We start from the raw sequence: 27544 nt of genomic DNA, 5'->3' as shown, positions 1-27544 counted from the left end.
GTGGAAAACAATGAATGTAGTTACTTTTGTGTGCTTTGTCGATAAGTTCAAGCTCTAATTGGCGTTATAAGATTTAAAATTAAATATTTTTTATTTTTGGCAAACATTAATAAATGTTGTTTAGATTTTAATCACGCTAAGTAGCTTAATTCTACAACAACTGAGACTACCACGGAGTTAATGCGAAGAAATCACAATATTATAGTCATCTACTAAGCAATGATAATATCATATTTTCGATATGCCTAGAATTAATGTAAGAGCTAATGTAATGTTATATTTGCGCCAACACGAAAATTACAGTGCCATATGGGCTTAAGTGGGTGCCACCCACCCCTAATACATATCGACAAAATCCCATCACTAGTGAAAAAGTGTAGAAAAAACTTCTACCATAATTTCTTTTTTTGTTATCTTAAATCGTGAAAAATAAGATCATTTATTAGTTTTAAGTAGGATTAAATCGCCTGCCTAAGGCTAACAAAGACACGGAGGCAATTTGACAAAGACGCTGACGTACATTTACAATTTTCAATTTTCATTCAGGATAATTTCTTGGATTTTCAGCTGTGTTTTTGTATAATTCCATCTGTCCACAAGCTAGTCACCAACTATTTTTGGTGTTTGATTGTATAATTTGTTTTGTATTTTAATTATATTTGTATATTACTAACCGCACACATACACACATACCACCCCATCCATACATACATACATTCATACATACATACTTACACTTACTTACACCTACACCATATACTCTCGTACATATAACAATGATCAATATTCAGACTATAGAAAATGTGTCAGACTGCACTCCGCTGTATCTGCCTCACAGCCTATATCTTAAGCCATTGGCTAAAATGCAAATCTCCGTTGCATTGCCGACAATTAAGTCTGGCAAATCTGTTTCAAATCTGGAAATCATGGAGAAACTGAGCGCCGAGCTCAAACCGGATAAGTTTCTGCTGCTGAAAGTAAGTTCTAAGTACTTGCAGAGAATGATGCATTCAATAAACTTTAACTTTATCCCTACAGGTCACCAAAAATACTGTCAATTACGTCCGTTTCGAGGCTGAATTGGACGAACGAAAGCGCCTACGTTTAGCCATCGATCGTTTGGATGGTATCTCATTGCGATTAGCCAGCTTTAAAGAAGCATTTCGAGTACGTTGCACTGAATTGAAAGATGAATTTCCCACCCGGCACATGTGGGATTCATATTTTCGGGATGCTCGTAATATGGATGAAATGAAAGCGGGCGAACGTCCAGACACCATTCACATCACGCATTTACCTATGCGCTGGTTTTGTCCACGGCATTCGGAGCATGATGACCAGGCCAAACCCAGCGAAAGTATTTTCAAGCGCATTTTTGAAAAATTTGGACGTGTCAAGGTCGTAGATATACCCATCTGTGATCCCTATCGGAAGAGCATGCCATCAGATATTAATGGCATGCGAACGTTTAGCTTCGAACAGGATGTGCTCTTCGAGGCGTAAGTCCGAAACTTTTAACTTTACCTGAACCACTCGAATTTAACAATCTTATATATACGCCCAAAGGTATGTTCAGTTCGAAGAGTATTCGAGTTTTGTTCGTGCTATGGATGAGTTTCGTGGTACGAAACTTGTTCGAAAATTTGTGGACAAAACTCAGGCTATTAACATATCAGTGACTTTCGATAAACTGAAACATCTCAGCGAATCTCATATACAACGTCGTGAACGTGTACGGAAGCGTTGCATAGCCAAAGCCCAGGCAGAGGAGGAAGAACTCGAACGGGGCAAAAAGGAACAAGCCGAGGAATTGGAGCGCGAGAGGTTTGATTTTGATCTTTTATTGTTTGGGGTGGGGCGGGCTGGATATGATGCCGAATACCCAAGGAAATTAATGTTTGTTCGAATATTTCGAATATTCTTTTTCATCTTAATTGTAAAACAAAATAGTTACCGTGTTTATATTCGTATGAATTCTCTAATTCTGAATAGTAATCTTTTCGATGCGCAATCCGTGCGTATCTTGGGTTTCGAAATCATTGACATTTGTTGCTATACTTACCTGGCAGCCGAATTGCTGGTGTGCCTTCAGAATTCAGTTCTCTGTTTCTTCTAGACGAACAGTTAAACTTATATTTCTACACTTATCAAAAATCAAAACAAATGCAAAAAGTCGCAAACAAAATATTGCAAACAAAATTACAGGAAAAAACAAGATGATTTAAAATTAGCCGAAATGGAAAAACAACGCGAGCGCGAGGAAAAGCGCAAGGAAAAGCATTTAAAAAAAATCCAAGAGCGTGGACATGCCGAAATCTCACAAAAGATCCGCCTAGAAGAACGAAAATTGATGATAGCCCAACGCAAATTGGAAAGTATACGTACGCTGGAAAAACTGTTTGATCGCATACAGGTGAAGTCTGATAAATTATTTGCTCTTGAATTTCAATTATCAATATTTTTATATTTCCATTAAAAAGCTTAAGCAAGCTGAGAAGAACAAGTCACGTCCTATACGGCATGTGGATCCTAAGGATGTTCAACGTGGTCGATTGGTGGAGAAATATAAGGTGGCCACCGAAAAGCTGGTATCCGAACAACGTAAAATCGTTCAAGATATCAAGAGCAGTACCCACCTAATGGGTCTATTAAAGAGCAAATCGAAAAAGTCAACGGCTCAAGCGGCTAGTAGTGATGAAGACGATGCAAAGAAGCACCACACTGTGGGGAATGGCACTATCGATGCGAGCTCGATTAAAAATTTCAGCGAAGCAAACTCATCAACTCATGTCGCCAGTGGATTAAATCCATTCAAAGCTGTGGCCGCCATGGCTGCTGGAGCTGTGGCGCCCGGTGGCACGCCGTATAGCGCTGAAGCTGCCAGTGAATGGATGCAATCTTTGTCCATGTTTGGATATGGCTTGCCGGGTGTGTTTCCTGGTGCTGCCGCCCTTTATCGTCCTCCAGCTCCGTTTCCTGTGTCTAGCAATTATCGTGGCTTTGCGCCGCGGCCACGCGGACGAGGACGTGGCCGTGGACGAGGTCGCTATGATGGACATTCGTCCAGCTACTACAATCCCAAGCATTACGATGATGAGACCGGAGATGATGTCTATTATCACAAATCCTCACGTGGCCGAAATCGATCCCGGTCTAATTCTTCATACTCCCGTAGTCGCAGTCGTTCACGAGGTCGTCGGTTAGTACCTTTGATTATATAAAAAGATCCCTATGCATTTGTTTTATAGTCTTATATGCCGTTCCAGACGATCTCAATCACGCAGCCGCAGTCGTTCACATTATCGCAAGTCTTCCTATTCATCCCGGTCAAGGTAGATTCGTCAAAAATTATTATAAAGCCAGATCAGTTCATTGGGTTTCTTCTATTGTCTTTTTTCAGCAGAAGAAGCCGCAGCCGATCTCATTCACGCAGTCGTAGTAAAAGTCCTGTTCAGCGTAAAAACCGTAAACTGGCTTCCACGCGGCGTTCACGTTCTATAAGCTATTCGCGTTCCAGATCCCGATCGCGTAGCCGATCTCGGTCTCCCTCCCACTCGCAGACGCGTCGTCATTCCAGTTCACGGCGTCAGGACAGAGGTCGACATCGCAGCAAAAGCAATTCAAGCAAACGTGTGGTTCTTGAGGCGGACAAACTGGTGGCTTCCGCTGAGAAAATTCAACGAACCATCGAACAGCACACGAAGGATAGAATGCGAGAAGAGGAGCTTGAAATCAAGCAGAGCTTCCGCAATCGCCACAATAGTAGCAGTAATCATGTTGATGTCAAGCTGGCGGCTTCCCATGAAAACGATGATATTGATGAGAATAAGCAGAAGGATACGAATAGAAATGGCAGTAGTAGACACAGCAGCCGTCGCAATTCTTTGGCTGCTTAGTATAATTAATTGATAATAGTTTAGCTATGTTAAGAATTCCAAATAATTATTTTATGCATATACATATAATATATATATCTATTCGTTAAATTGTACTTAAAAAACAATCATCATTTAAGGCAGTTGTCGTAAAACTGTCTATAGAAAAATCGGGGTTTGATATTTTACAATTGTTGGTTGCTTTTCTTTTTTTGCTTGCTTACTTAAACAATTTATATATATTTTTGTTTGCATATTGAATGTAAATCATTGCCATTTAAATGTGTAAAATGTGGGGAACAACAAAAAATTAGGTAGTCGAATGAGAATGTATCGGGGTGGGTCGAAAGTAGGATTCTGTGTGATTTAATAGCGCCGATTGTTGGTGCGGCCGCGACTCCTGCCATTTCCCCCACCTCCATTGTTGTTGTTTCCGTTATTATTATTATTATTGCCACGTCTACGACCACCACTGCGGCCACCATTGGATCCTTTCTGGTATTGATCTCGGTCACGATCATGAAACATATCACCGCCTGAACTGTTGTTGTTATTGAAGCCATTAGAGGGGCCGTTGTTTCCACCCCCTCCACCACCACCTCCGCCGCCACCACCATTAGCATTACTTGACCATGGAGCATTGGATGCCCAGGGATTTGGTCTTCCCGACTGTGATGATTGGTCTCGTTCCCTATCCCAGTCGCGATCCATATCCCTTTCTCTCTCCCTTTCCCGTTCACGTTCCCTCGTTTCTAATGGTGGTTCATCCACAAATTCTGTATTAGGCTGTTGCGTTTTCACTGTTAGCAGAGAGGGCAGGAATGGCTTCTTCAAGAGCAAAAGTTCACGCACACACACCAATTGGGCATTGTGTTGACGCGGCTCAAAACGAGATTTCTTCAGCGGTGGTGAAGCCACCTCACCACGAGCCTCCACTGTGGGCGACACGGACCGAGATCTATCTGGGACTGGGACCACATCGCTTAGCTCCTCTAGTTTGCCGGCATCGATGTATTTATTGAGAAAATCGGATCCCTGACGTACGGCGGCCATTACACGTGAATCAGGATGAACACGAATGAATCGTCCATAAACGAAAATGCCAACAATTGTCTGTGGATCTAAGCCATTGAGCATTCCACTGCTCAGGATGCCTTCCAGTGTATTTTCGCTAATCTGCTGGTAACTTAGGCCACTGGAAGAGTCTTTGGCTTCGCGGGCAGCAAGCTCATCATGAATGCTAAGAACACTAGGATCATCTGCCCGACGTGGGCCCGCCCACTGCACTTGGAAGTTACGCGGAATGGGCTTGCTGTACGGCACCTTCTTCTCTCGGTCCCTGTCGCTAATACCCCTATTGGGATCCAAATCCAGGCCAGGTATAAAGCCTTTGTCGGCCGTCAAACTTTCTGTGAATTCCACCCGGTCTTCGGGTCCCATGCCTGGTATGACCGCATCATCTGCATAGAAAAGAAATAACTTTAATATAACCAATATTATTAATTACGAACTCTTCCTACCGTATTCACATTCATCTAGTGCAGCCAAGCTAGCGGGCAATGTGTTAAGATTATATTTATCACGCATCAGATCACCAGGACGATTTCGCGTCCAAAATTTAATTGTATGATCATTAGAGCCGGAACAGAGAATGTGACCAAGCGGATGCCAGGCTAGAGTCCACACAATACTGTCATGTGCTGTTTCCACGCATCCAATTTCCTTATCCGTTCTAAGAAGAATCAATAAATTGTTTAGATCGCTTTTTTTAAGTGGTTACAAAAAAAAAAAGGCTTACCCAACATTCCAGAATAAAATGCTGCCATCCGAGCCGCCAGAACAAAAAAGTCCCTCGTGTATGGGATGCCAGGATACGGAGCTGGCTTCCTTCTTGTGACCACGAAACACTTGAACTTCTTCGCGCAAATTTCGTATATCGAAAAGCTTGAGCAGATGATCTCTGGATGCAGTAACTAGCCAATTGCCATTGTTATTCCATTTCAGATCCATCACAGTCGATTTGTGAGCATGTCTGTGGGGAGGTCAATTAGTTCAATAGAATGTCCAAGTATCTAATAGGTGTAAATTTGATACTCACAACGTGGCCAGAGCAATGCCACTCTTGGGATCCCAAATTTTGATAGGCTGTTGATTGTCCTTGCTTCCACTTACAATCATTCCCTTCTGTGGATGCCAATGTACGCACTTTACATCTGCACCATGACCTAATTTCAAAAATATTTTTCAATTTAAAGACATTTTATATTTTGCAAAGTCACTCAATAACTTACCTCGCAGTACTCTCTCCTCCTGACATCGCATAAAGTCCCATATCCTTAGAGTTCCGTCGTCGCTACCGCTGACAAATTTACTATCCGTTGGACTGAAACTGCATTTAGTAGATTGGATTTGTATTCGAGCATGGGTTAGAATGTAGAAAAAGACAAATTCAAATGGATGAGGATATGAATCGTAATAACAAGGAATGAATTAATGTTCCTCAATTTAGCTTAGAATGGACTACGATAAAAAAATATATGATGGTTTTTCTTGAAAAACCTTCAGGTCAGGGCAACAATAGGTTTTTTTAATAGTCAATGGAAATTGGTTTGTATAAAAAATAATTTTGTTGTCTTGAGTTCTTTGATGAAGTGAAAGTATTTTTTGCATATTTTGGATAAAAATAAACTAAATAATAAAATCTTTACCATTTTGTTTGTCAAATATCTTAATGATTATTAAAAAATATTTTTTTTAGGTTCTTTAAAATAAACCGCGCATAAAAGTTGTCATCTTTAAGACAAATATTATTAGATGTTTGAGAACTTTTAAAAACAATATAATGTAGAATTTAGTATAAGATTAATACACATTACACGACCAAAAGAAGGAAAGATAAGCATATTCAAAATCGTATGTGGAGTTGTGTGTGTTGGTCGTCTTAATAATGTTCGTCCATTGCCGGAATTGGGGCCAGGCTGTGATCTTCTACCAGTGAAAGAAAACAATCGAACCCCCGAATTTTTTGTATAAAGAATTTTTGCAGTTTTTGCATTTTATTATTCTTGCTGTTGTTGTTGTGGTCGGTACCGCAAATAAAACCGTGCAATCGTTCTTGGATTTTTATTTTAAGATAATTCCTTTTATTGTATGCATTTCATTTGTTTGTTTTTCTTTTTATCATTTCACGCATTTTGTTTCAGTCTCAAAATAGTTTTAAAGCTATAACACAGATAGTTAATAGTCTCAAGATATACAAAAAGTCTTGTTTTAAGTTTGTTTTGTTTTGTTAATTTCATATTTAGGCTCAGCTAACACTGAGAAAAACGTACTAACTGCTGGCATGTTGCTAAAGTGACGGCTTTATTTTCATTTATTCATTTAGTTAGTGCAACAGCCCCCCGAACAAAAAATAAAAAAAAAAAACCGGCCCTAACAGACATTGTCTGATGAAAAGCAATGACCACCGTATCGAAGAAGCCCACACGACCCAGGCCAGAGCGATAGCGTAATACACGCAGATTATAGAAGAATTGCTATGAGCTAGATGTGTGTATCTTTCACTTTGTTTTTGGCTTAGGGTCGATGCTGGTAGTCTCATGCCTGCGGCAGCAGCTGCGAAATGGTAAATACAGTTGACAATTACATTAAGTGTGCAATACCTTATTCCCCTAATTGCCTCCTTGTGGGCCTGGTACATCTTAACATTGTTCATATTGGATTGCCAGTATTTGACATAGCCGCCGTGATCTCCTGTAACCATCCAGCTGTCGTTATGTGACCAGACCATTGTTCTCACAGATATGTCATGGGCCTGAAAAAAGATGGGGGAAAAGATGTGAGGGGAGTCACAATTAAACTATATCTTCATTGGAACTTGTATGTGAACACTTACTTGCAATATAGTCTCAAAGTTAAAGGTAAGGCCATTCCACAGAGTAAATTCGCCCGAACTGGCACCCGTTACTAGGCGGCGACCCTCTGGAGTCCAGGCTAACGTAAAAATGGGACATCGCATTTTATTTGTCGCCGTTTTAACAAAGCGCGTCGTAACTGCATTTGAGGGATTGTCTAAGTAACTGGAGGGTGGTAACATCTGCGGTACATAGATGCTATCTGGCTGTAGGGCTAACCGGTCTCGGTAATCCCTTTGCCACAAACGATTCTGCAAACAAATTTGCGAATTATAGGCAAGCACTTTCGCTGTCTGCTTTTTGTTATTACATACCTCCAAACTCTTTATGATCGAAGCGTTATAATCGACCGTCTTTCGCATTACACTCTTGCGCAACCGTTTGCCATCAAAATCATCCTGGGACATGCCAAAAGGACGCTGAAACCCTCCTGGCATGAATGGCTTAAAATGATTATATCCCTGCTTGTTGGAGCCATGATGCGGATGATAATGTCTGTAGTGTTGACCGCCCATCGACGGAGGCGGCAGCGATGTGAAATTGGTGGCCAGGGCTGATGGTGCTGTCAACAGCTGTGGCGGTGGCTGCGATACATCCATTTTTAGTTTGTTTTTAGAGCTCCTCTGGATAGTTAAATCTAATTTTTTACAATTTTAACAAAATTTTTTCATTTACACACGCACACTTAAGACCACGCATACACCAGACTAGTGCTGAGAAATCCATGAAGCCATTACCCAACACTATTGTTTTTGCTCATCAGCTAGCTGGCGTTGCCATATGTTGAGAAAATCGTAGATTCTTTCAGGCGGGATGACAGTTTAAATTAAAATCTAAAACATTTGATATCTTATTTTTTTTATGAAGTATGAAAATTTTCCATATCCCTCATTTGATAGAGGAAATATAATTTAATTTAATAAATTATGCGCACTTTGCACTAGTAATTCAAACTTAAAAAATCCCCCCGTGCGCAACATTTGAAGCTCGCAAAGTTAAATGAAGCTTTGCATAAATCAAATTAAAAAATAAATGAGATTTTTTATTGAAATTTTGGCTAATATGGTTAAAAAGGCCATATATTACATTTATAAAAACGTTTAGGTTTCCAGTTTTGTGCCCAGTTCAAAGTAAAATAATGGCGAACTATATTCTACCCGGGCTTTTGGGCCTAATAATCTGTCAAAATATCGCTGTCCATACTGAAGCGGCATCTAGTAGTTCCTCGTCTAGTAGTGCGGCATCTAGTGGTGCTGATTTTGGATTTGTATCCTTTCCAGCTCAGGCGCAGACCTGTACATGTTCGATATCCTTGTCCTGCAGCTGCTGTCAAAGTGTTGTGGTGGATGCCATGAATATGACAAAAACGCGTAAGTTAAACGCGGTTCAAGACAAAGATCTCATTGATTTTGAACTATTAACTATTGCTTTTTCCCAGTTTGTCTCACCTTCAAGCTAAGCATTCTCAGCGTATCTGTTGATGTAAGTGTTACCCTGGATGGCACATCGGTGGCTAAGTTTACAATTGACGCCAAAAATCCACCTACATTTTGTTTACCAGTTATATCCCTAACGCCTGTGGACATGTGCCTTAAGCTTAGCGCTTCCTTGGTCGGGTTGTCGGGCATAAAAATGTGCCCAACTTTCTATTCCACTGTAAGTGGTAGTCAGGCCTTATCTTATGCTTTTCCCTGTGTCCAATTGTCCACAGATGGGGTGAGCTTGGCCTAGGCTCAGTTTAATTATTGGATACCAGAAAATTATCAAATATATATGTATATTGAATGCATCGTTTAGGTTTGTTTATTTCGCACGTTTCTCATTAGATATTTAAAGAAAGTGTTATATACAGTATATATAGTAGAAGGTGCTTAGGGCTAGGTGACAGTTTCGATTAAAGTTTATTAAAATAATTGAAACAAACAAAGGTTTCATTCAGCCGTCTGCATATCGCACGCCGTCATTCCTTTAACTAAAATTACAAATACCAATTACAATATGATTGAATTTATATATATGTATATATGCTGAACCCGCCATATGCTTGAACCCATTTGTATTGCCTACCATGGTAGGGTCTACATTCGAAATAATATACACAATTAACTTAAAACTGAAGATCACACAAAGGACTGCTAAACTTATGGCCTAAAAGGTTGCAATCGTCGTAAAAATGCTTTCCGATTAGATTTGGATCATGCAATATCTAGGCAACTTTTGGGATGTTTTTTTTTTTTTTTTTTTTTTTTTGACATCAACTACTGTATTATAAAAGGACAGAGTATAAGGGGAAATCAAACCCCTTTTTTATTATAGTAGAAATCTTATAAAAGTTCAAGGTATTCAAGGTTAATTTTGCATGACCCAAAATATCTAGTTCAGTTCGCTTATAAAGGCTTTAGAGATAAATAGATTGATCGATTATATATATGTATATGTATATATTCTATCTACGGATGGTGCATGTCGCTGCTTCGTGTTGCCAAAGTATGTGTTTGGTCCGACAAAGTCTCCATTCCGGATCCTTCGTTTGCCGCTTTGTTCCAGCATGACTTTCCGGCAGCTGCTCTGGCTGATGTGGATGATGGCGATGACAGAAGCGGCACATCACTCACAATCGCCTTGCACATGACCATCTTGACTCCGGCAAGGAAGTCAGTTAGGTAACATCATGTGGGTCGTGGTGGTGCCGCCGCTTTGCGCGCTGTCATTGTTGCTGCTGCGGCCAATGCAGCCGGTGGTGGCGGTGGCGCACTACGCATCCTGGGCAATGGCTTTTGCTTCGAGTCCCGCTGCTGCTGCTGCTTTGGTTGTGTAGTTATTACTTTTGGTATGGTACCCAGTCGCTTGGCTTGCAGCACAAGATCAGCATCCATATCAGCCTCTGGCCCACCCTCAGAGCTTAGCGAATCGTAGGATGAGGGTGTGGGTGAATGTCTGCGATTACCCTGCTCATCAATTTCAACCACCACCGATTCCTCTTCATTCTCCTCTGCATCCTCGTCGCCCTCATCATCTTCATCCATTTCCTGTTCCTCGATCATGGTGCGAAACTCCTGTATAGAGTCGTTCAGCACCCACAATTGTGACAGCAATGAGAGATCCAATTGTCGCAACCCACACTAAAAAAGAGAGAAAGAGAGAGAGAGAGGTAAATGGTGAGTGAGATGGCAAATAAATCAAATAGCAAGCCAAACATAAATAATGACAGATATTAATATTCATATAAATTTGTATATACAAGTTCTTGACGGCCACCAACGCAGCAAAACATTCATAAATCCAGAGCCGGGATACTTTCAAAAAGCAAAAAAAAAAAAAAATAGAGCAAGGCAAAATTGTAACCAAATAAACTTAAGCCACAAGCTCCAACGGTTGACTTGATCTCTGCACCAAAAAGCACGTCGCGTGTGCTTCGCCTGGCATTGATTGGCAGCACCACCCAACCACTAACAACCACCACAAACGATCTCGACGTTGATTCATGGGCGTAGTCCTAAGCCTAGTGGCGGGACTCTCTAAACCGATTGGACTCCGCTTTCTTTTATTCATTAGTTCTCAAAATACTCTAACGACCTGCAATATTTTCATTGTTAAAGTTGGCAAAATAGTTCTTGTTTAATGAGAATTACATAAGGATTCAAGCGCCGAATGAACAGGCAGATTCCATTCCTTTATTTGCATTTAGTTTGCAATTAGAAATCTTTTGTGTGGAAAAACTAACTAAGTTTGGGTTAAACCCCAAATAAATTGATAGACACACATAGATGATAGGTAAAAAACGATGATGCAGATACTAGATCGCATGATGTGATGATTCCCCAGATATATAGACGAAAAATTTATAAATTTGTTGATAGAATTGAAGACAGATATTTAGATAGTTAGTTAAGAGTTGGTAGGTTAATGGTAGATAGATAGTAAATAGATAGTAGATATATAGTAGATAGATAGTACAGAGATTGCATTTAGATTTCATTAAAAAGATATTAATTCAAAAACTAAAAAATCTAACAATTTATTCACTATATACATATGTATACATGCAGAGAGATCTAACAACTTATGACCACGTTGATAGATCTAAAGATTTTCAAATATATATAGATAGGAATCATTTTGTTGGATATAAATCCCATAGAAAGATAGATCTTTAGATGGATTTTGTGTACTAGATATAGCTACAAGTTTCCGACCTTCAATTCAATTTTTTCACATTTCCGTTTAATAATAAAGCTTAGACAAGTAAATTTGTCTTCATCCATGTTAAAACGTTTTGGCACTTTTCGAGGGTGTGGCAGTCGCTCACAGCTTGTCGCTCCTTGCCACAAATTTAACAGACTGAAACCGCATTAGCGGCATTAAGTAACTCGACTAGAGTACGTTCGGCTCGTTTGATAGCGCCAAGACTCACCTAAGATGAAGACAATTAACGGTTAACGTTAAAGTTAACCCAACAGCAGCCGTGGCTAACCACCCATCCATCCGTCCATCCATCCATCCGTCTATCCGTCTAACTATATACATATGCATATTGCCTTGGCCTGTATATATTTATTTTACTTTTAACTCTTTTTTTCCTCTTCTTATTTTGTATTAAGTCGAGCTGACACAAGGCGCTTGTGGTCAAAATGAAAGTTTCCCTGTCGCCGTTGAGTAGGAGGGAAAAATCTCATTTGTCAATTAATATCGCCGCATAATATCTTGCAAAAAGCAGCAAGAAAAAAAACCAGCACAACTTTCTGCAGCTGCAATATGCCACCAGTAGCAGATGCCATCCATCTGATATTAGTAGGGAGATTGAACTAGGCGTATTATTGGAACGCAATTGATTGAAGAAATCGAACTGAATATGCATAAATGGAGATTCGTTTGACATTCATTTGCTTTTGTGTTTTGAAATTTGCCAAGCGAATTAGTCTATTAACACAATTAAGAATTAGAACGCCTCCCATGTCCATATCGAGCACCCCGTTCACTCTCCCATCCTTGAGAGTATGTTAATTAGAGCTTAATTGGTATTAGACATTTGCCTATCGACAAGTGCTTTACGTAAGCAAAAAGTTACAATTGCTTTTTTTGCCACCCACACACATCTAATTTTAGCTGCTGGCACACTTAAACCGTACATAGAATGAACCTCGGTATGCATTTTTAACCCCTCTACCCCACGTATGTATGTACATATTACTTGTACCATATACTTATAAGCCGTCAGATATTTCCGCATTGGAGCTGAAATTGAAGATAGAAAATCAATGCCCAAGAAAAATGAACAGAAAAAAACTCTAGGCATTGCCTAGACAGTCTGTAAATCTGTTTGCGGAAGACAAACATTTGTCTGCACGAATACAATGACTGCCAAATGAAGTTTTGTGGCTTCGCCCAAGGAATAGGAATATTAAAGATTTCATAGACCCCACACTTCACCCTCCATCCTACGACCAACCAACCGCACAACTCATAGAGAACATCAGCAAAAAGCGAAAGAGTAAACCGCAGTTAAAAAAGAAAAACTATAACAAAGGTTACCATCAAAAGATTTGACTGTAATTGACTAAGTAAATCGATACAAACTAACCAAAAATGTCTAATTTCTATTCCTCATCACTTCTTCACTAAGATGTCATGTTAATAGTTCTGAGTAATCAACTGGAAAAACCTGAGCAAGAGTAATTAAGCTTCAAAATATGTCGTCATTAGATGGTTTTGGAGGGGAAAACTTTTGACTTTCAAGTCATAAAATGTAATCGATAACACTGAAAATTTAATTAGCCTTAAGCGCATTGCGTTGAAATGGCTTAGAAATGTTTTAAATAGTTATATTATATAGGCACTTACGCAATAAACATTGGACAAAAACAACAAAACTGAAGCCCTAAAAGTATTTCATGAATGCACAAGGCAATAAATGCCAGCCAGCCGGCCAGCCTATTGCATGCCCCCATCAGAAAAGACAAGGCTGCCACAGCCCCCAAAGTCGTTGTCGATGCAACACGTACACCCATACGATGCAATATTATGCATGTAAAGACATACATACATACATACATTCACATAGATATAGTATATATCTTGTCTTGTAAATCTGGATACGTTCTATCTTTAGGCAGGGGATAGCCAAAGTGCCTTTTGGCGTCGACATCATCATGGCCACATAGAAGTCGGCGGCAGCACATCAAACATTTGGTGCGTTGAAGCGTGAACTTTGGCGACCGCAGAATGTTGCAAATGCGGAAGAGACTCCCCAGAGATAAGCTCCATCCAAAAAAAAAACACAATAAAAACATCCAGCCATTGTCATAGTGTTTATTCTTGTCACGGGCCACATTCTATGTACTCTGTTGATCCTTATGCCTACACTGTTTGATCATGGCTTTAATAGATGGCTAGGATCATTAACCTGGCCTCTTGTACAATTCTCTAGTATAATTTTATCTTTATGTCATCTTATCATTAACAATTGCCTACATTAAGATAGTTATCATAGATTAATGATCAAATTCAGCAATGTTCATGAAAACTTCAAGTTATGTTCTTAATGTCTAGCTTTCTAGATTCCCCTTGCATTGGGAATTTCAGCTAATAATATATCAAATATTTTCTAAGCCTGATATGACGTCTTTTGCTTCATAAATCTTACCATTCATCGTTTAGATGCAAATTATGTAGAAATTCAACTGGCAAATGATAATTTTTGGTTCATGATTTACACATTTCCATTTCAAATGTGTCTATTATATACTTGCGGAAAAAATCCAGATCTCAGGCTCTCGAAAATATGAACTCTACGATAATGCCTTGTTATAAATTTAACTCGACATTGTTTTTTTTCCGCATATCGTTTGCAACTTAATTTAGAAACTTGTCGTTCTCGTTGTCGATTTTGACGCCAAAGATAGCCATGGCAAGAGGGTTGAGTGGGCGGGAAGGATGGGGCGACGACGACGACGAAGCTTTTGGCATTTGCATTGTCACGCCTTTCAACTTAAGCGCCAACTGCAGCTACATACAGAGACACAAAGAGATACAAAAAGATACTAAAAGGCGCGTCTCGCCGATGGTGGCGACATTTTCGCTTTTTTTTCTCTCTCTCTCTTTTTAGTGCCTTTTTTGGTGTCTTTGTTTTTGGCTTTTTGCTGACGTGACTGAGCCAAGAATATTGTCGCCCAGGTTTTGGAATTTTTGTGCACTTGTTTTGTGTTTTGCTTTTGCTTTTCCTTGCCTGCCTTATTTATGGCATTCGTAGTCATTCTACCACGAGTATTGAGTATTTCATTAGCCTTTCAAACAGCTCACGTACAAGTTGATAAAATGTCAAAGATACCTTGAATCCTATCCTATATCCATAGGTACACGTATTGAAAAAGAAATATGTATAACTGGCCATAGAACCGTTTCTCTAACGGTGTGATAAATTAGCATATTGGCGGCGACGCACTGGAATGACAGGCTGGCCAATTGTCATCAGATATATGTACATAACAGCATAAACAAGCAAATGAAGCTGCTACCATCATAATTGCCCCTTTTTGGAGTCAACTTTTCGCCTAGTTTTTACCCAAAAACAAAAGCATATCACACACAAAGAGGTAAACAAGCCAACTGTTAGCCAGGTCAAGAAGATGAAGCTTCTGGGCCATAAATAAAATCGTTTAGACAGATACGTCGTTGCTGTGTATGTTGTTTAGGTCAGCTGCATTGCGAAATGTAGAAAGATTTCACACACTGATTGATAAAGTCAAACAAAAACCATGAGTACCTACCTCCACATGATACATAGTTGCGTTTAGGGTATTTTTAGTATGAACCAAATGCCTATAGGGAGCTATTTCCTCCTTCATCTCTCTGTCTCTCTTTCACCTCTTTGTGGGGCCTTGGGAAAAATTGGCAAGAGTGTTATATCTTTGGGGGCACTCGCGCTATTCACTGAGCAGCTTATAAAACTGTTGCAGTTTCTTTGTAAGGTGTTGAAAGTTGCCTTGCAGTAAACACCTACTAAATGTGCGGCAGAATCTTATGAATTTGGGTAATTGCAACAGCAATTTCAACTAACCAAAGGCACAAGAAATCTTTTGGCATATACTCTAGCAAACTAACTAAGACAGCTATTCCCTAACAACTAGCTGATTGCTTTTTGAACTATTAAGCTGTTAAATTGCTAAAAATCCAAAAGTGTCTACAAGTTTTATTCAACTCCAATCAACTAAGGGAACCCATAGATACAAAACCCAAATAAAGAGTGTTATAAACTAAGAGACCTATTTCTTTGTAATAAAGTAGTCAAGTAGAATAGTCAATACGTTTTATGAGAAACTTTTTAGAAGGAACAAAAAATCGCATATCGATAAGATTTTTGTTCCTACATTTCCTTGGTGCCATTGCATGCCTCTGTCAGGTTAAAGGCGTAGCAAAGTTCCATGACAAAAATACATTTTCTCCACTTTCCGCCTCAATTTAAATCTATTATGGCCTGGGCCTTAGCCCCATGAAGCGTCAATTTGTGAATATTTGGATGGCCTTTGAATACCCAGTTTACAGAAAAGAAATGGGTACATTTATTTTAACCAAAAGACGAAATCTGAACATCTCACACGTGCTTGGGCTTTTGGCTAATTAAACCAGATAAAAAATTACACAAATGTTTAATGAACAAAAATTTATCTTTGTGGAAGTTCAGTCGTGACTTTAAGTATTATTGAACAGTTTCATGCGTTATGTCCGCAAAGTTATCGAGTTGTAAATGTAAGTATATTTTTTCAAGATCTCCCGATAGCACGTTCCAGATGATATATTTGGTGATCTATAAGTTCGGTTATTCCAACATTAATAGGTTTCTTAAGGGTATTCAAAGTCTGTTAGTTTCCCGTTTGCGTGTCCCTACATCGTTTCTTTTCGCCATTTCCTTCTAATGGCTAAAATGCAAGCAGCCAAACATACTAACATGGAGCAAAAAATGCCCCCAAAAGACAATCACACCATGAGCTAAATCTGGAGGACGGATCGTGATGGAGTCTGAGCATCCACATTTAAGCTGGACTCTTTTGGGATCGCATGTGAGCACTAATTTTGTAATTTGTGTGCAACTGTCAACCCAAGGCGAGGCGAGGCAGGCAATTATGCGGTGCCATACAAGGGGCGGGTTGAAGGAGGAGGAGGAGGAGGATCGAACTTTCACTTGTTGAACTCCAACTGCGCATGCGTCTCTTTCTGATGAACACTTTAACTCAATGGAACTCTCATGCAAACTCATTTCCAAAGCTGATTATAAAGAAATTGACCGGGCAGACATATTCCAACTTCTCTTAATCCTTTTAACCAATTGAAATGTCTATTTCTAGTACCATGGATGAATACACTGCTCAATAAACTTGCAACTTTTATGCAACAAGTCATAATAGTTTTCTTAATCGGAAGTCTAAGAATGCACTCAGTGCATATATGCCTATCATCAGTTCTTTAAGTGATATCTAAGATAAGTTACTACTCTAATAACCTAAATGTATGACCAATCACTTATATGTATTTGAAAACCATGTTAAAAACTGTAATTCATCTTATAAACTAGAACTAAAAACTCAATTAGTCAATCAACAAATTAAAGGTCAATCTATCAATGCAGACAAACTGATCTTACCTTCAATGAACAATTTAGTAAATTTTTCAAAATAAAACGAATGACATTAACCAAAGTTGATAATTGAAAGAGGCTTTTCAACTAAGTCCCCTATAAAAGAAAATTTAACATTGAACGAATTATTTGAAGTCGAAAATAGTAAAAAACTTTGAAGTATGTTAAAATGCAAATACCGTGAAAAATCAACTGATATGCCAATCAATTGATTTATAAATCATATTAGAGTCACATTTTAACCTTTAAAAATGTATAAAAAACTTTGTTTATTCTCGATCTTTGATCTTTAATTAAAACTTGTCTAAAATCGATTAGCTACAGTTGGCAAATAGATTCCTATACTCTTGAATCACTTTGTTTATAACTTTCTTGTTGGAATAGTAAATTTTGTATTCGTTTCAACTAAATGTACCCACTATCTCTTAGTGTATGAGTAAGGGGTATTAAATTATTGTAGCATAGCAAACTGGCAACTAAATACATAAAATCAAAACCATGTTTAAGGTTTCCTTTGTTTCCACCAACAACACCAACAGCAACAACAACATCAACATAAAAAAAGAGAAGTGAATTTTACACTCAGTTGCACAGGCAAACAGTCAACAACAACAACGACAACAAGCAAATTGGAGTTGAAAAACAACAGCAACAACAACAACAACAGCAAATTGCAGATAGTTTAAGCTCGATGCAAGATGTAAGCCAGGTCGAAACAAGTGATTTTCTGGCCAACATTTTTGGTTGTCGCGTTAATTAGTGACGCCTCCAAATTGTCGTTGTTGTTGTTGTTGATGTTTTTGTTTATACAATATAAATTAACCAACTTATTAGGCGTACCATGATATAATTTTTGCAATTGCTGCAACACACACACATAGAGACAAAATCATTTCCTGTGGTGAAAGGGCAAATTCCATAGATTGAAAATAAGTAAGACAAGACATTTTGCTGCGAATAGCTCTCTTTTTGGTTTTTGTTGTTGCTAATTTTGTTGCACAAACAACTTCCCCCATTTGGCTGCAATTCCTCATTCTGTAAAGGGCATTTACATTTATGCGATTTATATTTAGACATAAACTTCTGTAGTTTATTTTTGCAGGTACCGGCTGGGCACACCACTACCACTAGGCACCACATCCACCCATCAGCCGTCACCCAGCAACACCAACACCAACACCAGCACCAGCAGCAACAGCAGCCCAACAGGCCAGGCCAACGAAGCGTTTAGGCGCCCGCATAGATCATTAGTGGCCCATGACAGGGCGGAAAACAAAAAACAACAACAAAAAAGAATTGGTAAGTCAATTGGAGTTGACGAGTCTCTGTGGTTCCAAAACCCTTGGACTGGGCTCAATGTCAGTGGCACTGTTCCACTCTTGCACTCTCACTCCTACTCCTCATCCTCCTCCTCCTACTCCTCTTTCATCCGTTATTAATTATGCATGCCGTCAGCTCAATTCCCCTTACTTCCAACGCTGCCCCCATTCTCTTCATCCCAACCTTTCTCGGACACTTGCCAGCACTTTCAGTGATATAATCGCACCCGGACTTGGGACACAGAGACTCAAGCCGAGCTCGAGCCAAACTAAGCCGAGTCAGGGTGCTGACATTGGTTCCATTCGCTGATTTTGTATATGATGTAGACAAGAGTTACCTTTTGTATATATCATATGCGAAATAATAATTGCCCATGGAGCTGTGGCGAGGGGCAGAGGGGAAACATATATGAAAACAGATTAAAGCGATTCCAGACATTTAGCCATGCAATAAAGCTGAATGATTAATGCAACCGGAAGTGGAAAATTTTTAAGAAATGTATTCAGTAACTTCACCCAAAGCGACAAACAAACAAAAAGAAAAGAAAAACAAAAGATCTTAAACAAAAGTTAAGAAAGTCCAAGGAGGGGGGCATAAAAAACTATAAAGAAACCAATTTGGACACCATAATTAATATTAACGCTTTTTGTGTGTGTTTCAAAATGCAAAAACCATCCAAATGGTCCAAAAGGTGCTTATTAATTTTCCAAAGATGAGCCAGAAAGATGAGATGAGAAGAGATTTTATGGCCCACAAAGTCAGCGGCACATTTCATACAAATTTTTAGTAGTTAAACTTATTAATATGATTTTTTTTGCTATAAAACTCATATAAACATTATCGCCATGTGAGGAATTAGCACAATAACTGTAAATAGTAATCAAATTGAAGGAATAACTGTCTTGGCCAGGTTACTGGGCGGAAGTGATGCCAAGGAAATGCTCTATTCTCTTTCCAAATTCATTTCTTCTTCATTACTTGCTAATTTTGATTACTTGGAACATTAAAATGTTAAATACTAATGCCAATTAACCCCCCCATTGACCCAAGGCTCAAAACCAGATATAGATGTTCATATACAGCTTTGTTCTGATTTCCTATGATGGGTCCGCCTGCTCCTCTTTATAGAATCTAACCACTTGATTTGTTATGATGGCTTTTGATTCTACTTAAACTTATTATATCTTAAATTGATACAACTAGGTGCTCGAGAAAGTTATAGTTAAAGAGGACATTGACCTTTTTTGTGGTAAAGCCAAAAAGAGCATAAAAATATATCATCACATAAACAATTGGGTGGTCTACAACTCAACACAGCTTATCTATTTGGCTCAAATACTTTACATATGCTGATTTTGACCGAAGTATATGTGGATCTTTAACTTTATGTACCTGTATTTAAAATATTTAATGATCCATCAATTCAAACTTCAGAACAAAATGCATCTACTAAGATTCCTAATTACTATAAAGCCGCTAAATGGTAAATACCAAAATACCATTTAGATGCTAGTACAACATCATTAAATAAATGAATGAATTTTATGTATAGTTAAGTGAACATTTGGAGTTGCCATCGGAGGCTTTCTGTTTAAATACTCATATTTATTTTGTTAATCATTTCTTAAGAGTTGTAAGCATTTGGACGTTGGTTCAGTAACCTCTTGAAATCAGCGAACCATTATGTCCATCTAAGTAAGCAAAACAAATTAGAAACGCATGCAGATTATACGCAACGAATCTTTTTATAGCAGGTACATAGAATGAATTTATCGCAAAGGTCCATTGGCCCGATCCGGTGCCGGTCCCGGTCCGGTAGGGGGTTTGGGCTCTGGTAATCTCGGTTCGCTTGTGCCAAATAAAGTGAAACAAGTGAGAAGCAGAAAAAAGAAAACAAAACAAACGACAAGAGAAGAGTAAAGAAATACTGGGCAAAAACCACAGAAGATACCAAGATTTAGTCTGTTGGCCTGGGCTAAGTGAAAACTGTTTTGCTGTTGCAGCTTTTGTGGCAAGAAAAGAAAGAGAGAGAGAGAGAGAGATAGAAAGAAAGAAAGAATGCGAGGCGTTCAAGGCCGTTTTATGAAAGCCATAAAAACTCATTTCATGCATTGATGCATTTCTTCTCACAGCGAAACAAAAACAAAACAACAACAAAAAGCGGCCAGCAGCCCCTCTGGGTTCTTCATTTTGCGTTCATAAATTTAATTTGCGGCCATAACCAAGGCAACAGCAACAACAACAACAACCACCATATAAATTAGCTGAAGTTGGCTAAGTTTACTGGTTTAATGGCTGCACATGCGCTGATTACTGGAACTACCTCACAGTGTTACTCTCCCAGTAACAACACACAGTTTTCTCCTATTGTCGGTCTTCCTGTAAAACACACTCGCATATATCTAGATGTATTTGATGCGTTTGTTGTTTATTACTTAATCCCCCAACGTTGCACAAATTAGAGATGGTAACAATTGAGCGTAATTTGGCCGGCCAATTGAGGCGAGGCACTCATTAATATGGAATGCATGAGGCTTTCAACCAAGGGCCGCCAAAGTCACTTCTTGTGGCTTTCTACGAGTGGGGCAAAAGGAAAAGTTGTATGTTCCAAATAGTAAGTACATTTTCCATTATAGCCAACTCGATTCCAAAGGTATTTCATGTCTGTATCTGTCAAGTCAGCACCACGAAAATTGTATTAGTTTTTTTTCCCCATTTTTTTTTTTTTTCCATTTTTGAAAGCTGATCCAAAAATATCACATTATCCGCCTCATTGACCTTCAGCAAATATTTATGTACTTTCAATTTTCACAATTGAAATGAGTGAAGTATTTGGTTTGACTTAGGTATTTTATTATTATGTTATAAATAAATATAAATGTGTGTAAAGACAAAACGTATCAATTTCTTTGGTTTACCCAGTCAGTTCGACTGGTTTCTTTTACGAGTTTATGGCTTGGTTCAATACAATTGAAAGCAAAAGCGGTATAGCGGCCAACTAACATAATTACAATGCGCTCACATTCACATATTCACACTTATATACTCGTATTCACTCACTCACACACACTCACAAATGCACACCCACCAAATGATTGTAGCTCGAATCGTTAATCATTCAACCGAAGCATTTGCAAAAGAAATATAAAAACGAGTTAAAATACACTTAGTCCAAATGTGAAGGAAAAAAATGTAATACGACGCATTGAATACTCTTTCTATCAAAAGAGTTTTACTCCTTCTCCTTAATAGAGATGTGAAAAGATCAAAGATTCAGAGAGAAATTAATTTCTAACAGATAGACTTACATTATTAAAACATTTTAAAGTGTAAATAAAATAAATTTGTATACTAAATGTTTCAATTGAGTTTTAATTTCACAGTTTTTTTCATTGGACTCACAGTAGGTGACTTGGAAATGTTTTAAGCCTTTAGAACAAGATGTTCCGAACCCAAAAGTATACCTTTAAAGAAGGTTAATTTAACCTTCTTTAAAAAGCTACTTGAATAGGACATCATTTCGCTTTTAAGGGTATAAGCAAAAATGCAAAGAGTGTACAGGCTGTCCTATTCAAGTGATGAGGAGTGTACCAATCAAAAGGGCTTACTTCCTGATCCTAGAGCTCCCTAGAGCGAAATATCTCTAAATGGTTTAAAACCAGAAGTGACTTAAGTAGTTCTTCTTAAAGGAAGAACCAAGTTATTTTTTTGTCATACCGATATATAATTTGAATATCTTTCATTTCTAATATATACATATATTCTAATTGCTGTATCACTAGCTTAGATGGGTGTTCGGGAACCTCCCTTGTAAGTCAACAAATAGACTCAATTGAACTTATTTTATAGAACTTCTTTAATTATTTGCACTTCTTTCATAAAAAACATAAATTTCTTGGAGTATTTCATAATCTTCAGTTTTTTAAAAGGGTGATAGTTGAAAGGGGAAAGTAAAATACATAGACAACTTTTTGTTTCAAGTGTCAGGTATTTTTGTTGAGTGTATCTGGACAATGTAATTGGGGAAACGGGTAAATTTAAAGCCTGGCCAGAAACAAACTTGCCCAGCAATTGGCTGAGCAAAAACAATGCACAATTTGTGTCATTGTCCAAGTGTGGGCGAGGCGGCGTTGCTTGATGGCGGCGGCTGCTTTTTAACCAAAATTAAGTGTAATTGGTAACAAGACACATGGCAGCTTATTGTAATTTAATTGTGTCAAACGAACAGGTAAAGTTGGCAGAGCACAAGGGGCAAATGGTGGGAGCGAGCTAGGGGAACAAATGAAATCTGCAGAGAATATTGCACAATTTATCCAGCCATGCAAATTGCATAAAAAATGGCTTTAAACATTTTAGTTTCTATCATCGTTTGCCACAGAATTGCCAACGAAATTGGAGCGGCACGAAAAAGGCCAACAAAAAAAAAAAATGCACTATTGGTGTAACCAAAATTGGGGTTTGTTTAGTTTTTTTGTTTTTTTTTTTTTTTTCAAGAAGTTTATTTTGGGTTTTATTTTGTTGGAATTAGTATTTGAATTGTATCATGGCCGCTCCTAAACCGAGTTGTGGCAGTATTTACACCTACGAATGGTTGGTCGGAGTTTTAAACAGGTTCTATATATGTAACTAGTTAAACTTAGCAAAGCAAAAGGTCGCTGCCGGCTGTTGGTATAAAATGTGAAAGGTTTTTATGTATAATAATGGTTTTTTGTTCAACTATGTCTAAGATTTCTAACTAGGTAGATGTATGTGCGGATTAATCCACCTAATTCAAGTAGTTATTATCTGGTTTCAGTTGTCGATTATTACGCAATTGCAAAATCAAATCAAAATTGAAAAATTTAATTTTAATTGCTGCAAAAGCCAAGTTACAAATCAACTGTCAGAGTTGTTCATTGATTACAACGACGATGACAACGGCCACAAAGACGGTGATGATGATGATGATGACGACGAGTGCCAGCTAGCCAGGTTCGCTTTTTGGTCAAGAGCAAGACATCAACTAACTTGTCTTGTGATTATTGTGTCAGAAAACTGGCTTTGAAGTTGCAAATATTTTTTGTCAAATATTTCGCCAATGTAGCCCAAACCGCAACTGCTAGTTTTAATCACATTTATATATATTTTTTTCTTTTTTAATCAAACGGATGTGAGCTAGACACCAACCAACATATCATTATATAAGACACTCCTTGCATTAGCTTAAGATATTTCAAGTATGTCCAAGCAAGGTGACTTAATAAGACTATCGATACTGAAAGATATATTGGGTTTTTATTTCATCTAATTACAGTCTCAAATCGGAAAACGATCAGAATAATTTACCTTTGAATAGAGCTTTACTTGAGGGCAGTTTCACTGTCTAAAAGGGGCTTATGTCTATTTAAGTGATAGATTTATATCAGGTTAAGATTTCTATATAATTTGCAATCGAAGGAATATTCAAATTTGAATTTTTGATTAATCTTAGAGTAAGCAAAGAAGCTTGAAATCTTTCTTGATGTTATATTACCACAAAATGTCTAACTTTTCGTGTCATTTTCCGATTAAGACCAATTCGGGTCGTGTCTACATTGTTTTAATGCCAAGTTAATAGTATTTGATAATGGCTAAAACTATGACCATTAGGTACATAGCAAAATCCTCAGTGCTTAGGATCATATTTATCATTCATATATAAGACACTCCTTGCATTAGCTTAAGATATTTCAAGTATGTCCAAGCAAGGTGACTTAATAAGACTATCGATACTGAAAGATATATTGGGTTTTTATTTCATCTAATTACAGTCTCAAATCGGAAAACGATCAGAATAATTTACCTTTGAATAGAGCTTTACTTGAGGGCAGTTTCACTGTCTAAAAGGGGCTTATGTCTATTTAAGTGATAGATTTATATCAGGTTAAGATTTCTATATAATTTGCAATCGAAGGAATATTCAAATTTGAATTTTTGATTAATCTTAGAGTAAGCAAAGAAGCTTGAAATCTTTCTTGATGTTATATTACCACAAAATGTCTAACTTTTCGTGTCATTTTCCGATTAAGACCAATTCGGGTCGTGTCTACATTGTTTTAATGCCAAGTTAATAGTATTTGATAATGGCTAAAACTATGACCATTAGGTACATAGCAAAATCCTCAGTGCTTAGGATCATATTTATCATTCATATTGACCGCCCCTTTTTGTGTGTTGTCTATTTTCATTTTGTTGCCTGACAAACTTTGATGGATAGCAATTACAAATCTGTAGATAAATATTTATATATAAACATATATGTTTAATTGTCTGGCTCTTTTCCATTCGTTGCGCTTGCGCCAACTTCAACTTTGACAAAGTGTTTGCCTTCACGGCAAAATGTCAGGCCCAAAGGAAAGAGAGAAGTGAAAAAGAAGTAAAGAAAAAATAAGCAAAAACTTAAAAGCCATAAGACCGCCATAAAGACGGACCATCTTTCTTTCTCTCGGTCTTCCTCTCTGTTTTCATATACTAAATGTTAAGATAATTGCTTTGCCAATTTGACTTAATGAATTAAAGATCCATTTAATTTGAATTTCTTTTATGGACATTTGTTTTAGTTTGGACATTTGACCATGTCAAAGTTGAGAGTTGAGCTTGTTTAAAAGGTGGAAAATTATTCATGAACTTGACTTGATCGAACCGAAAGTTGACTTTCTTTCTATCTTTCACTTATTGAGATTCATTCATCCGGTTCTCTGGCATGGCAAACAAATTAAAATAACAATTTGAATAAATTGTATTCAACAAATCGAAAGAATCGATATTCAATTTCAATACTTAATCATTAGTTAAGGAAAATCCTCTAAATAATGCTTAAAGTGAAGATCAATGGAATTAAAATCTAAGCCTAAGCCAAAATCATCATTGGTATGTATATAAACTGGTTGATCACGATTATAACAATAATAATAAACAAATGTTTAAATATCTCTACAATGCATAAAACCTTCATTGTTAAGAAAGAAAAGGTTACCATCAAAATCAAAACGATTCAAATGCCAAATACGATTACTTTAAATCTATTCCTGAGCGTGTGAATTACCGTTTTCGTTTCAATATTTATAAACGTGTTCGAAACTGTATTGCAAACAATTTGATATCGTATTGGTTTTCAAACATGTTCAGTTCAAAAAATATGACATCTTATTATTAACATTTTGTCATGTCTCAAGCTAAAATAATTCATTCATTTGGTTTAGTATTTTCTATATTAGTTGTATAATACTTGAATTGATATATATTTTGTTGATTCCTCAATTCCTTTTTAGACTTTTTAGAAACTTTATATAATTTAATAATATTTCGGCTTAAGATCAACTAATTTTAAAGGAAAGTAAAGTAAAACCTTTTGACTAGAATGCCAGAAATACTTAAATGGCTTACTGCATTAAATGGCTTACTATTAAGCATAAAATCAAGAAATTCTTCAGGAATGTATATATTTATAAGCCATAAATCTGTGTCATCACAACTTACCATTTCTTTTCGCAGTGTCGCTATCTGGGCATCCAAGGTGCTGCCCGTTGTGTTTAACTTGGCAGGTGAGGCACACACTGATGTTGTTGTTGTTGTTATTGCCGCTGTCGGTGTTGTTGTTGTTGTGGCTGTTGCTGCTGGGGTTATTGGCATGCTGTTTTCTTTCATATTGCCAGATATTGTAGTAGGCGGATCCACCAGTTCATCATTTGTATTATCATTGCTATCTTTAGCTAAAGGCTGATCAGCATAGCCGGTTCGCTTTTTATCACTATCTTTTTGGTTCGCGTTGCTGCTGTTGTTCTCCTTGTTATTGTCGTTGTTGTTGCTGTTGTTGCCATTATTATTGATGATATTCAACTCTTGTGGAGTCTCAACATCACTAAGTAAACCCGAATCGGAGCCAAGCAGCTTATTGAAGCCAATGAGGGATTTTGGCAATGGAGGTAAACCGCTGATGGACAATCCACTGTATTAAATAGATTAAAAAATAAATATAAATTTAATATTTATATATTTTCTGAAAGCAAATCGATTTTTTGGAAAATGTGCATCGAGAGATGGGTGCCAGCTAACCCATTTACCTTTTCTTCCCACCCAAATAGCCATATCCTAGCCAATAATTAATCACATGCTCATCATCATCATCATTATCATTATCATCTTCACCATCATCATCATTTTGAACTTCATCGCAATCGTTGAGCCCCTCCCCATATCCCACATTTGGCAAGACAAGTGGCAACGTTACATCTATATCACCAATCTCCTCATCATAGTCACTGCATGTGGTCGGCGTTTGACCGCGCCCAGATCCTACTCCCAACTCATCCTCATCGTTGTCATCGATGGTGAAGAGGCCGTCTTGGAAACGCTGATACCATTTGGCCACATACTGAGCACTCGGCGCAAACGGGCCAAAGGCACTGCGGCACTCTTCGAGTATCTGTGCGGGATAGAGACGCCTTCGAAAACCGAATAATATGCATTGCTGCAATTCAGACGGTGTCGGCGCCGGTATGGGGGAGAGAAATAGCTCGTCCAGATCTTCGGACATATTCGCAGAGGTGACAAATTTCCGTTTGAAACGACTTATGACATTAGCTGAAAATGTTGTTTGATTGATATTTGTGAATCAGATATGTTTCAATAGAACATAAAACAAGACAATCAACATAAAACAAAAAACTCTGCATTGCCCCTTTGTAGTTGAGAATGCTGGGCGAATAACAAAGAAATAAAAACACTTTTTGACATGCTACCAACTGAAACGACAAGCTGACAACAATGGCATTTCAATCTGTGAT

The 27544-nt window shown here is 37.9% G+C and overlaps 4 protein-coding genes across 10 annotated transcripts in view; 2 read left to right on the top strand and 2 right to left on the bottom strand.

The window, feature by feature from the left end:
- The first annotated feature begins 358 nt into the window (after nt 1-358).
- Xe7 (A-kinase anchor protein 17A) lies at nt 359-3986 on the top strand. Of its 5 annotated transcripts, none has more exons than XM_068297842.1 (7): nt 359-977; nt 1039-1499; nt 1567-1824; nt 2206-2413; nt 2481-3199; nt 3267-3332; nt 3404-3986. In XM_068297842.1, the coding sequence occupies exons 1-7, from the start codon at nt 777-779 to the stop codon at nt 3894-3896; spliced, it is 2406 nt and encodes an 801-aa protein (XP_068153943.1). In that variant the 5' UTR covers nt 359-776; the 3' UTR covers nt 3897-3986. The 5 variants fall into 5 exon arrangements, with proteins under 5 accessions (XP_068153943.1, XP_068153942.1, XP_068153941.1 ...); XM_068297841.1 differs by having other exon boundaries at nt 3401-3986; XM_068297840.1 differs by having other exon boundaries at nt 3249-3332.
- Nucleotides 3851-8515, bottom strand: Wdr33 (WD repeat domain 33). The gene is made up of 8 exons (XM_068297837.1): nt 8104-8515; nt 7771-8040; nt 7538-7689; nt 6167-6264; nt 5974-6100; nt 5674-5907; nt 5396-5607; nt 3851-5335 (listed from the first exon to the last, which is right to left on the bottom strand). Exons 1-8 carry the CDS (start codon nt 8386-8388, stop codon nt 4242-4244), a joined length of 2472 nt encoding a protein of 823 aa, XP_068153938.1. The 5' UTR covers nt 8389-8515; the 3' UTR covers nt 3851-4241.
- Nucleotides 8516-8927: 412 nt separating this feature from the next.
- LOC137582179 (uncharacterized) lies at nt 8928-9520 on the top strand. The gene is made up of 2 exons (XM_068296631.1): nt 8928-9159; nt 9228-9520. Exons 1-2 carry the CDS (start codon nt 8928-8930, stop codon nt 9518-9520), a joined length of 525 nt encoding a protein of 174 aa, XP_068152732.1.
- Nucleotides 9521-9565: 45 nt separating this feature from the next.
- LOC137582555 (nuclear pore complex protein DDB_G0274915) overlaps nt 9566-27544 on the bottom strand; it is a 41018-nt gene continuing 23039 nt past the window's right edge. For 2 of the 3 annotated variants that reach the window (XM_068297136.1, XM_068297135.1), the window contains exons 3-4: nt 26238-26706; nt 9566-10911 (exon numbers count right to left, since the gene is read on the bottom strand). In XM_068297136.1, the coding sequence (XP_068153237.1) occupies nt 10459-10911; nt 26238-26706 (922 nt within the window). In that variant the 3' untranslated portion in view covers nt 9566-10458. Of the gene's footprint in view, nt 10912-26237; nt 26707-26821; nt 27342-27544 lie in introns of all 3 variants that reach the window. The other variant, XM_068297137.1, reaches the window with a different exon arrangement.

Source organism: Drosophila tropicalis, unplaced genomic scaffold, assembly GCF_018151085.1.
Source record: "Drosophila tropicalis isolate 14030-0801.00 unplaced genomic scaffold, ASM1815108v1 contig_859, whole genome shotgun sequence".
NCBI classification, from domain to species: Eukaryota; Metazoa; Arthropoda; class Insecta; order Diptera; family Drosophilidae; genus Drosophila; species Drosophila tropicalis.
Note: the sequence above shows the minus strand (reverse complement) of the source record. Positions and strands in the feature narration are given on the sequence as shown.